This window comes from Euprymna scolopes, chromosome 1, assembly GCF_053919585.1.
Source record: "Euprymna scolopes isolate OS-2025 chromosome 1, ASM5391958v1, whole genome shotgun sequence".
Lineage (NCBI taxonomy): Eukaryota > Metazoa > Mollusca > Cephalopoda > Sepiida > Sepiolidae > Euprymna > Euprymna scolopes.
The window spans coordinates 189,881,000-189,894,733 of record NC_136482.1 but is presented as its reverse complement, the minus strand read 5'-3'; the positions used below and the strand labels follow the sequence as shown (position 1 = coordinate 189,894,733).

The window sequence follows — 13,734 nt, the reverse complement described above, 5'->3', positions numbered from 1 at the left end:
GTAGGGAGATTAATAAAAATGTATAGAGAGTAAAGAAAAAGGAAAAGAGAATTGTCTTTATGATGGATGAATGAAACGTTAATAGATTAATGCAGACATATTCATACCGAAACATACTATGACTATGTATATATATATATATATATATATATATATATATATATATATATATATATATATATATATCTATCTATCTATATATATATATATATTGTACCACAAGTTTGTTGTTTTACATATATCACCTGATATTCTCAAACGGTCACTTATCTAAATAACTGACCACAATCAATGTTGCTTAACCTCTGTGTCAACGCCATTTCACCGTACTTGAGATTATTACATTTAATCAACAAGTTATATTCAACCATAGTCAGGTATAACACAGTTATTGCTTTAGTGTCATAGTGATACTCAGCAGTTTTGTGTTGTGGTAGGTTAAACATCGAGATGAGATTCGAAAGAATACTAAAACGCAAATGGTTCTAATGCTTACTTCTTTTTTTTTCGGTTCGTTTTGATATTGGCTCTGTTCGTCACTTCCTAAAGCTAGCAAGTTCTAACATGAAAGTGTTTACTCAAAGAATTTTTAACCAATGGAAATCTTTATAAGCTCCGAAAAGTAATGCGTACATGTGAAAGTAATAAGCCAAGGCAAACTTCAAAATTCCTACAGGACCTGGTCAAGAAAATCAGTTTTCTTCAGAGTTCACTGACTGCGCTTGAAAGACACCAGAACGTACGCTCTTCATCATCACCCCTGGCGGGGAGGAGCAAGTCGCAAAGAAATGGCTGAATGACTCACATGCATAACCTTCATCAAATCGCGCACTTCTGTATGCGCAGTACCACGAACAAGGTAAACGCACGCACATACTCAATACTACGCTGCCAAACACTCACGTAAATTACCTACACACGCATATTATTCACTTTATGGATAAATGAATGACTTGAGACGACTATCCACTTAATTTCCTTACTCAAACACGTGTTGTACTATGAAGATTTTCATTATTACAAATATCTGTTATATTCTTATAGTTTGTATGATTTTTTTTTGTTTTATTACGAAGGAGTACCCACTTATCAAGACTCGGAGGCCACTCGACCATAACGGTTAATGGGTATACATAAGTAGTGGAAATTTTGCAAACTTGATTACTTAGGGCGATGGTTCATCAAGAACATGTTTACGTTGGACTTGAAGGCGACCAAATTGTAATCAGCTGGAAAACAGGCAAACGAGAGTTCCACAAGCGTGCAGTTCTAAGAAAGAAACTTTGTTCATGGAATCTACGTTTAGGTTTAGGCACAGATAAAGAGTGGGGGAATTATTGATAGTGGTTTTGGCTAGACGAGTGTTTTTGTGAAAGTTTGACGAGGGGGGCATAGATTGAAGCTCAGACGAGCACTTATTATGAAAATAACGATAAAACAGAGACAGGTTCGCAACATCTCTTCTGTAGGAGAGAGGTTGCAGGGAAGAGAAAAGGGCATCCCCCACTAAGCTACGAAGTCTATTTTGAACTGTCAAAGTAGGATAGCAGATTCCGTCCAGATGTGGCAACAATACTCCATTTTTGGTCGTACCTGGCTTTTATATAGGTAGAGAATTGCATCAGGAGTGAGATATCTACTGGAGCGGTTGAAGGATTCTACCATTTTCCAACGGCCTTGGCAACGGATTTGATGTAGGTGTTCCATTTCAGATCAGGAGTAAAGGTCAAGCCCAGAGGCTTGTCAAAATCTGCTTTCTTATAAATTTTCGTTTTCCTCAATTTTTCTTTTAAAAACTGTTTCGTTTATTACCATTTTTCTATGCATGCGTGGAAAAATCTTTCATTTTCTTCTTTCGCTAAAACATAATTTACCTCAATCTATTTTCAATAAATAAGCCCGAAGATTATTCCAATAATAACACCTATTTTTTAATTACAGAGTGTTCAATATTTACCGTTAAAATTTTATATTATTATCAACATTTAATGAATTTTCATGAATCGTTATCTTTTTCATGTGTATATGAATAATGTTTATAAGAATTTCTTTTGACAATGTGTCATATGATGTAGCGAAACAAATTGCTATTGTAAAGCTATTGAAAACCGAAAAGTCTGCAGGAGACATTACGAAGATCTTAAATGTGAATCGAATGTTGGTGTGGACAGCACTAAAACGTTTCAAATCAACTGATAAGATCAAGATATTTAGTTTTTCTTGGAGAGTAAAGTTTCAGCTTCCAATCTACCAATTTGGAAGCTCTGATGAAGAAATTAAGTGAAGTAATGGCCAAAATCCCCAAAAAATCACTCGTGACTCGTGCAGAGCATTCATGAAGCGTTTGCAATAGGTTATTGATACACAGAGTGGTTACATTGAATAAAGTTTTAGCACTTTGAATCGAGTAATACTATTATATATATTAACATTCGAGGGATCTGTATTGTTTAATTTATTTAGTAAATATGGAAAAAAAAATGTAACGTTAATTATTGAACACCCTGTAAATACCGGCGTGGTTCTTGACGCCAAGATAGCATCTGCAAAGGCCATGGGCCAGACCACAGTGTTTCAATCTAATATGAAATCTATTTTCAGTAAATAAGGCCAAAGATTATTACAATAATAACATGTATTTTTTAACTAAAAAAAAAACTGAACAGCAGCTAAGACGGGAGTGGTACCATTAAAACGAGCGACATTTCGTGCTCTAGAACTTATAATTCTACATAGTCATCTCTATTCTTAATGCATTTTTTACCAGTTATGAACAGTGGCTGTGCATGGACGTCCAGGACACACTTTTTCATACGATAGTTTCAAGAGAAAAACCTTCAATTTTTTCTTAACCCCAAAAAGTTGAAGAGCTACGAAGACAGAAGGGTTACCATTAAAACAAACGACTTTTTGTATTCCAACTACATAGTCACCACCATTTTCAATACACTTTTGTCAGGAATTCAATGAGGCATATCTGTTTCTGACGCACGTCCATGACAGGGATGCTTTCTTAGCGTTTTACGCGATGAATATCTGCTACAGAAAGATAAAACTTTCGGGTCATGAATGCATAAGTTCAGTCATCATAACAATGCAATTTACAATCCCCTCTGATCCATTTGGGTGGAATAAAAATAGGAGGCATTACTTTTGGGAAGCTCCTCGTAGTTATTTCGTGATATTTATTCATAACAAAACTCTATTTGTGTGTTTCTTCGAAATAATGATTACCGATTCCAAAATTCGTAATTTAAAGTCTATAAATAGAAAATGATGTTGACATCGAACAATTCCGCCGCGAGAAATGTTTAAGTGGGTTATTTATTTTATAATTAATATTGACTTATCGATTTTTCACTTTTCAGGAAAATAATTATTTGCAATTTTCGAATAATTCATTGCCATTCCAAATCACGAAGATATTTTTCTAGATTATGTGTTCCTCTTCTGTTTCCATGGAACAGTTTATCATTTCGTAAATGTCCGGAACGCTGATGAAAATAAACACATAAAGTGTTCACCTGTTTTAGATGCGTTTTCGAATATCTATGTGAGTGTATTGCAGGTCGGTCGGTCGGTCTGTCTGTCACGTTTTAAGTTTAAAACGTGTCAATTGATGGACGCATTTTTCTTTACTGACGTTCATTCTTAACAAGGGTCTACTATTTGGAACCATGCCTAGGAAAAATTAACAAGATGTTGGTTTACATTACATTTAAACTTCTGCATATCAGTACAGTCAGGGAAGCAGGTAAAGGGAAGGGGAATCCAAAGTCTAACTATTCGAGGGAATTAACTATTAAAGTAGAAAGCTTTCTGACATTTAGGGACCTTAGCAGTGAAGGGGTGTGATTTTGTTGCTAAGCGGGTTTGTCTGGGATATGTACGTCAAAGGTGCACGAGTGCAACAAGTTCATCGGAGCACATTCCATTAAAATATTTGTGAAACAGGCATGGAGATGCGCCGACGGGAGTTGGTGAACACTCTTTTTCAGACTCTATCCAAGAGGGAGAGGCTAGTGGCAGAATTACGAGCCCATGTGTAGCAACAATACTCCATGTATGAGAGAATGGTGACTTTATAGAGGTACAGGATGCACTCAAGTGCTCTCCTTTAACAATTATAAGATGCAACTATCTTTAATTAACTAAACGCCAGTTTCTTCCTAACTTTTCTAAACCTTTTTTTTTTTTTAGATGAGAATTGATTATTTATATTATGTGGATTTTCGAACTATTGTTCTCATCTTGAGTATTATTTGAACAACGTTTCGGTCGATGTTGCCTCCGACCATCTTCAACTGCATCTTGCTGAACATAAAAATTTTCCTGTTGAACTCGAGAATCTTCAGGGAATTTCGAAAAGAACCCTTTATTTAATCCATGCTCTCGTTCCGCCAGCTATGTGACTTTACAACTGAATTTCCCAAGTACTTTATCCACTACTCTACGCGTCATTTATTACTACTTACTTATAATATTTACTATGCACAACATGTCGAGGTCTGGATGGTGTTCTTTTTGCTCGGTATTTCAATTATTTCGGTCTATTCGTGTCTACCTCCTTTGCTCACAACCGGGAATTGTACAACTGCTTTTTAATTAACTTATAGCATATCGTTTTGTATTTAACCAAACGTATTCGTATAATTATGCCATATATCACAATATAATTTTATCTAAACTTTTTTGTAATTGTGTTGTGTATTTGTGACTGCGTATGAGTGATTTGAGATAGACAGAGAGGCTAGGGAAGTTCAGACAACTTAGATATTAGCTCCGTCGTGGGATTTGCTTAAAACTCTTTACTGAAGAAAAATCTAGCTTCTAATGCATTCAGAGTGAACCAAAAACACAATTTTGATAAATGCATTGGCTTAGAAAGTTATTATTTGTTTTTACTAATTCACGCGAGCACATGCGTCAAACCAGATGCGCAAAAAAAGTTTCGACATTTCTATACCAAAGAGTTATTCTCGACGTTGCATACGTGGCAGCAGGGCTCAGTTTCCTGTCACGCCTTTAAGCAAACCCGAAAGTGGCTGTTCCACGATTTCATTAGTTTCAGTATAGGATTTTTAATCCTTCTCTCCAAAAATGACCAACAATGTTACATCATCGAGGATATTTGAATTAATATTTATTGATTTAAGAAAAGAATAAACCGATTTTGTGATAATTCGCAACTCAATATACTGACCAAATTTTAGGTAAAATCTTGAACCCTAATTAAAGTTATGAAGAAAAATGTAATGTATCCAATACTTTTGCGTGGCACTGTATATATATATATATATATATATATATATATATATATATATATATATATATATATATATAGTGTTATTTCACCTAAACAAAGCGCAGAGCCATTTAGTCGTGAGGGGCTACTAATTGGGATCAGATTTGCAGTGATATTATTAAGGAAGTTGGGCAGCGAGGAGATGTATGTTTACATTACACTTGAATTTCTGCATATCTGTACGGTCAGGGAAGCAGGAACCTGGGAAAGTCTGAGGGGAAAAGCTATTCGAGTAGAAGGCTTTACTTTAAGGATCTCTATAGTGTAGCGGTGGAATTTTGCTGCTTGTCGGGTTTGTCGAGGGTATTGTTGTCGAGAGGGTAATCGTGCTTTGAGTTCTTCAGAGCAATTCTCCTTTAACTATTTCTAAAACAGAAACGACGATAGGACAGAGGTTGGAACTTAGTTGATAATTCAGAACATATATTGACTTCTCTCTCTCCCCTTCTCTCTCTTCCTCTCCCCCTCTCTCTCTATATATATATATAATATATATAATATATATATATATATATATATAATATATATAATATATATATATATATAATATATATATATATAAATTAAAATAAGTTGATGTTTTTAAGAGTAACTATTTCTTAAAGTGGTTAACATATTTTTAGCTACCTCCTTAAGTGATTGCAGTCCAACTATGAACTTAAAAGCAAATAGATTATATCAAAATTGACACTTATATCGTTACACATAAGAATTGAAACAATTATATTGTTACACATAAGAATTGAAACAATTATATCGTTACACATAAGAATTGAAACACTTATATCGTTACACATAACAATTACAAAGAATCACAACGGTTAACATTTGTTTAATTTGTTGAAGGGAAGGGGGTGGAGTAGGGTGATCTGATTCAAAGTCATAAAGTTGATCGATGCCGTGATGGCAGCCTCCGGCATGATGATGAACCCCAACTTGATGTTAACCATCCCTAGTTTATGAAACATAGCACTAAATATGACTTTAACCTTTCAAACTAGACATTTTAAAAAATGTTGTGAACCCATACAGAGGTCGGAGACCATCATCATGTCAGGTTTGGTCACGATCAATCCAGTGGTGTGGGCTGTAGAAGATTTGTACACCCAGTCACACACGAACGCTACTACTTTATATATATATATATATATATATATATATATATATATATATATATATATATATATATATATATGTATATATATATATTGTGTGTGTGTGTGTGAGGATGTGTAGATGGTGTTGGACAGATTGAAGGCAAAAAATACAAAGAAAAATGAAATGAGAAAAGAAAGATGACTTACAGCTACTGAGATGGAGCGGGCATTGCTGTACATCCATCGGAAACTTGTGCAGCTGCATCAAACATCGGGCCTTGATAGTTAATCTGAAGAAGAAAAGAAGCGGAACACTAATAAAGGAAACTGCATCAGAAGACGATGATCAAATCGACGAAATATGAAAAAAAAAAAACAAAAACAAAAAAAAAAACAGATTACCCTCAATACAAAAAAAAAAAAAGAAAGAAATGGTGAAAAAACTTAAAATGAATTCCAATAAAATAATAATAATTCTGATTTCGTTTATCAACATCTCTCTAGAAAGGGATGCTATTTATTTCCAGAGTATTTCCTTCAATTCCGGCTTCAAACCAGGAGCTTCAAAGATCAAGGGGTTTCCTAAGGATATTGGTGGCACTTACAATAGTAGAGGTCTGGAGGCCGCCTAAACCATCGGGGATTTGTAGTTTTTTCAATTGTCCTTTCAGACGACTTGATACTACTCATAGTGTACCAACTACGACCGGGATTATTTGTGTTTTAACCCCGTGTATACGCCTTATCTTCAAGGCCAATGGACCATAATTGTTCCACTTCTCATTTTCCTTCTCTTTCACATTCCTGCCCCAGGGTACTGAAAAGTCTACAATGTGCCAGTGTTTTTAGACTCTGTCAATGATGACCTAATCCGAACGATTATATTCCAATTGCTTGGTCGTCACCATATCTCTACCTTGCCATCCTCACTTGTTCTCACTTCATCAGGCACCTCCTCAAACCATTTTCCAGCACACTTCACCCCTACGTTCTTACACACCTCCCAATATATCCGGAGTCCCATGCGATCGTGTCTTTTGCGGTAATCTCTTTGGGCCAATCCACTACACCCTGCTGCAAAGTGCGCAATTGACTCTGAGGTCTTACCACAAATCCGGCATTCTGCAGCAACTTCCTCTCCTAGAACCACTTTTTTTTAACAATCTTGTTAACATTAATAATAATAATAATAATAATAATAATAATAATAATAATAATAATAATAATAGCCAAGAGGGCATGAGAGAAGTGTTCCAGGGAAAAATACTTGAAGAGAAAACCAATGAAAGATTCGGGGAGATAGAATTAACAACTCAACATACAAGAGAGAAGAAGAAAGAAAGAAAGAGAAAAAATAAAGGGGGAAGGAAGAGAGAGTTCGTTTTCCTTATATTTTTCGTCATATGAGAGTTGATCATGTTTCCAATCCTGTCCGTCCATTAGCGATACAATTTTGTAATTTAAGCTGTAGAATTTTCAGATAAGACTCGCTCGCTCGTCATATCATAAACGCCATATCATAAACGTCATAGCACAAACGTATTATCATAAACGTCATATTATACACGTCATATCATAAACATCATAACATGAATGCCATATTATAAACAGCATATCATAAATGTCATATTACAGACTTCATATAAACATCATATCATAAGCGTTATATCATTAACGTCATATCATAAACGTTTTATATTTCCTTTTAAAGAACACCTTATATCTTTTCTTTCTCTTTCCGTTCTATCATAGCTTATGTTGAACTCGTTTTAGAGGAACAACTACTAATGTATTCACACTTACGTCATTACTGTTACATTTTTACATGCGATATTATGGACGGTTACACTAACGTACCGTTCATCAACATATCGCATTCAATCATCTAACAATAAAAGCGTATCATCATAATAATGATTTAAGCTTAGATCATTTTCTTGCTTATTGCAATGTGATATGAATTTGGAATATTTGAATATAAGAGAAGACTTAAATAAGTTTCCAGTCTTTGTTTTATCGTTATTTCCATGGCAAGTGCTTGTCTGAGCTCCAATCTCTGGCCCCCTCCCCAATCTTTCACGGTAAACACCCGTCTAGCTGAAACGACTGTCATTAATTTTCCCTACTCTATATCTGTGCCTAAGTCAAAGCGCAGATTCCATGAGAAAAGATTTTTGCTTGCATTTTATCCTTATTTCCATGGCACGACAGTGGAACTCTCTTCCGTTTGCCTGTTTCCCACCTGACTAAAACTTGGATGTCTTCAAGTCCAACATAAACAAATTCCTGATGAATCACCCCCTTAAGTAAGATACTTTATCAAATCTCCAATACTAACGATTACTACGATACTATCCCATTGATTACTGTACACGCAATAACCCTTATCCCTTAGTGGCTTCCGGGCCTTGATAAGTATCGACCTCCATGTAAAAAAAAAATTTCTTGTACAGGCATTCAAAACATTCGTCTGTTCTGTAAAATTCAGTATGTTCTTGCTATACATTTTATGAAATGACTTAGTTTGATGATTTCAGGTTCAAACAGACAGCTACAGCCGGAATTGGAATACACTTTACTAAAGTATTATTGTCACAGCTGTTGAATTTCAATAAGTACACAGTTTGATGTCAGTGTGGGAACTGTCACACAATTATCAGCGAGGAACTGAAGATGCGAAGATTTGTGCGAAGTTTGCCCCAAGGCTTCCCAGAGAAGGCCAGAAAGAGAGATGGAAAAGCTGATTAATTCAGACCCTGACGTTCCCTATTGTCCAGACCTTGCTCCATGTGAATTTTGGCTATTCCTTAAGCTCACGGAAGAACTTAGAGGTTGTCTTTATAAGACAACTAGCATTTCAGCCCGGCGTTGCCCGGGTGTTTGGAGGTGTATGCTGAGCAAAAAAAAAAAAGAGTAAATTTTTTTTTAATTTGACCCCTATTATGACCCTTAAATTTTATAGTTTCGGGCTCAAATCACTTTATTAAGTTAGATCCAGGTTCAAGGAACCTATATCTAAAATTTCAAGTGTCTAGACCCAAAATTGTCGGAGGAGTTTGGTAGAGTTCTTAAAGGTCAAATCGTTGAAATTTGACCCCTTAACAGCCAAATTTCTGGCTGACACCCGTCACATCGATTTTCCCAAATCTCAGTACCCGGTATTTCAAATTTCGAGTCTATAGACTAAAAATTGACAGAGTTATTGCGTAGGGAAATGTACACAGACACACAGACACACAGACACACAGACAGACAGACTGACAGACACGTTCACTTTTATAGATATATAGATTGAGAAGATAAAAGAGGCTGTGCCGAAAGTTTTTACACGCTCGTACAAGAAGACGTCCATAGGGCTTTTCAGTAGTTGTTGCAACGTTACAAAAAGTGCATTGCAGCCGGAGAAGATTACTTCTAAAGGGGATTAGAGTTTCATGCATGTAATATTAATAAAAGTACCCATACGAAAAAAGTCTGGAAACTTATTGAAGGAACTTTGTGCCTTTTTAGTTATTTTTCTTGCTTTTTGTATTGCTTCATTTCTTTTTAATTATTATTGAAGACGAAATATCTCTACAAAGCTATACGTCTGAACCACTCACCGCTTGTGACGATTCTCTTCATAAAGGTACCTCCACTTCACGAGGAAACACCAACACACGCATACGTTTTTGGTGATTTACAAATCGTCAAATACTTTCCGTAGTTTCCTTTTCATTAATTTATTTTAGTCAATATTATGAAACCTCACAGAAGATATGAAAACGTATCGCAGAAGCAGAAAAGGAAGAGTTTGAATGCAAAACGCGGTAAATCCAATTAGTTTAAATTAAGACCTAAAACCATAAAAGGCGGCATAAAATTGGAGGTCATCGGAGTTTTACCTGTTTTTTTTTTTGCGCGAATCATTCACATAACAGCTTCCTTATAAGAATAAGTAAGTTGTAAAATACTTTTAAAGATCATCGCAAACTGGCGTAATGGTTATCGTACTTGAATTACTGTCTTTAGCTTTTGGTTTCGATCTCAGCTCGAGTTTTTTCTTTTACTTACAAGAATTGAACTGCTTCGAAAACATATAGTACTCGCATGCACATGCCTCATTTTCTTTCCGTTTTTTTTACTCCATTTTTAGCAAAAGGAATTTAACATTATAGTTAATACCAGACAACGCCGGGTACATCTGCTAGTATTATATTAAAGATGATTTTAGGTGGAAAGTATTGAAATGCAACACTTTTTGTAATAACAGTTTCGTCATTTTGAAAATGGCGGTTATAAATTTTTCTTGTTTGCAGATCAAACCAAACTAATAAACGACGAACTTTTAAAGCCTTACCTTTGAGAATATAGAATGGTACCGTCTTTGTTGATGCGGAAGAATTTGTTGGGCATTGTGATTTCGTGAAGAAAGGACTCCTGTCCGTTGAAGACGACTGTGTCAGGAGACCAAATCCTCTCCATCGTCTTGATATTGAGAGATACGTTTGCCAATGAAACATTGAAAGCGAGTCGAGTGTCGGTCCAGAGCTGCCGGAAGTAACAGTCCATTGAGTAGACCTACGAAGCAAACAAAACAAAAAAAACAGCAGAAAGATTTTAGCATTCAATTTCAAAATAGCAGAATAGTTGTTCACTTCTTAGATGTGTGTTCGAATCTTCATTCGAGGTTTTGTATTGTTTGATAATCACGTGGTCAGTTCGTCGAAATCTAAATAAAACTGACTATGTCTGTCTGTCTGTCTGTCTTTCTGTCTCCATATTTTCAAATCTATCACTCAAGAAACTAAAAGTCACAGAGCGGCGCTAGAGGCCTCAAATGATTGGATATTTTTAATTATCAAATTTTATCCATTAAAGTTCTCATATTATATCCATTAAATTATTGTATTTATTCAATAAAGTTTTATACATATTCTGTAATTTTTTATATTCATTCATCGACATTTCAGTTTTATTAATTTTATTTTTATTATTATTCATTTAATTTTCATATTAATTCTAATATTTGTTATATTCATTACTTAAAGTTTCACATGTATTCGTTACATTTTAGTATTAATATATTACATTTTCATACTCGATCATTAATTTTCGTACTCATTCATTAGATTTTTTATATTTATATTTTTTATTTATTTAAAGTAGTTTCATATTCATTCATTAAAGTTTCCTATTCATTTCTTCCATTTTAAGACTACTTCATATTCATTTATTACATTTACACATTCATTTATTAAATTTACACATTCATTTATTAAATTTACACATTCATTTATTAAATTTACACATTCATTTATTAAAGCTCTATATACATTTCTTACATTTTCATATTCATTCATTAACTTTTCACAATTATCAAATTTTTATATATCAACCATACAAATTTTTCTGTTCATTCATAAAAGTTTTACATTTATTAATTAAATTTTCATATTCATACATGATGTTTTTTTATTTATTCATTAAAATGTCACATTTCTCCATTAAATGTATAATATTCATCAATTAAATTTTCAAATTCATTAATTTAAGTTTTATATTCCTTTATTAAATTTTCATTTTCATATTCATTAATAATGATTATATTTTTCATTAAAGTTTCACATTTATTAATTAATTTTCATTAAGGTTTCACATTTATTAATTAATTTTCCTACTTATTCATGAATTAACAATTCATCCATATTCATTTCATATTCATTTCTTACATATCGAAATTCATTCAGAAAATTTTCAAATTCATTTATTAAACTTTTCTATAAATCATAAAAGATTCATATTCATTTATAACATTTTCTTCTTCATCATAAAAGTTTCACATTTATAATTAAATTTTCAAATTTATACATAAATCTTTTTAGTTTCATATTAATTCATTGAAGTTTTATATTTCTTCTTAAAATTTTTGCATTCATTCATTAAATTTCCATATACATTCATTGAACTTTTTATATTCATTTATTTAATTTTAATATTCATTTATTACATTTTTATAATTATTTATTTTATTTAGATATGCATTATTAAATTTTCATATTCATTTATTAAATTTTCACATTCATTCATAAACTTTTTACAATAATTTAATTAATTTATAATTCATTAAATTTTATATTCTTTCATTAAATTTTCTATCCATTAATTAAATCTACATATCCATTAATTAAATTTACATATCCATTCATTAAATCTTTATATTCATTTTTTAAATTATTAAATTAATTCATTAAATTTTTATATTAATTCATGGAATTAGACTATCGGTAAAGAAGTGATTCATATTGTAATTCAAACGCTTGCGATCATAACTGAAAGCCACTATAGATGGCTTAAACAGAATGACCAGACAATTTCTTTTCCAAGTTTGAAAAAAAGTTTAAGAACGGAGAAAGTGTTAACATACAAAGGAATTGAGTAAACGCCAAAAGAAATATATCAGTAAAAAGTGTTGAGACTTCTATGGATTATAATTAGTTAATTAAACCTAATAATAATTACTTAATTTAACTTCAAAATAATTACTTAATTTAAATTAATAATAATGACCTAATTGAATTTAATAACAATTACCAAATTGAATTTAATAAAAATCACTTAATATGATTAAATAATAATTACCTGATTTAATTTAATGATAATTACATTATTTAATTGAATAATAATTACTTAATATAATTAAAAATAATTACCTAATTTAATTTAATAATAATTACCTAATTGAATTTAATAAGTATTACTAATATAATTAAAAAATAATTACCTAATTTAATTTAATAATAATTACCTTATTTGATTGAATAATAATTACTTAATATAATTAAAAATGATTACCTAATTTGATTTAATAATAGTAATCTAATTTAATCCAATTATAATTACCTACTTTAATTTAATAATGTTTACCTAAGTAAATAAAAATTCCATTTATCCGCTTCCTGTAAGATTTGTATGTTTGTTTTTGTTATAGATTATCTAAAAGCTTAGCTCTGTGTTGTAAATCAGAGTATCTGCTTTTTTTTTTAAATTGTCATCATATTAATCGAGAAGAAGGAATGATTGGATGCTTTCACATGAGTTTTGATTGTTTTCTATTTTTACTTTTTTTATTGAACATTTTGCATCATTTAACATTCCTATGAATATATTTTTTAAGGTTTCTGGTCAGCAGCGTGTAATGTCTTCTAAATCTAGCACCTTGCACTTTATGAAACGATTGTAAACCTATCGGCAATTCTATCACTGTAAAATAAATATTATGATGGAAAACTGTTATAATACTCATTGAAATGAACATATGTGTGTGTATGTATCATCTGTTTGCTGCTTTAC

The 13,734-nt window shown here is 32.4% G+C and overlaps 1 protein-coding gene across 1 annotated transcript in view; it reads right to left on the bottom strand.

Annotated features, from left to right (window-relative positions):
- The window catches only part of LOC145278280 (gamma-aminobutyric acid receptor alpha-like), a 1,175,437-nt gene that overhangs the window by 132,760 nt on the left and 1,028,943 nt on the right, over positions 1 to 13,734 (bottom strand). Inside the window, exons 5-6 of the mRNA XM_080130575.1 lie at positions 10,742 to 10,962; positions 6,610 to 6,692 (exon numbers count right to left, since the gene is read on the bottom strand). Coding sequence (XP_079986701.1) covers positions 6,610 to 6,692; positions 10,742 to 10,962 — 304 coding nt within the window. The remainder of the gene's footprint in view (positions 1 to 6,609; positions 6,693 to 10,741; positions 10,963 to 13,734) is intronic.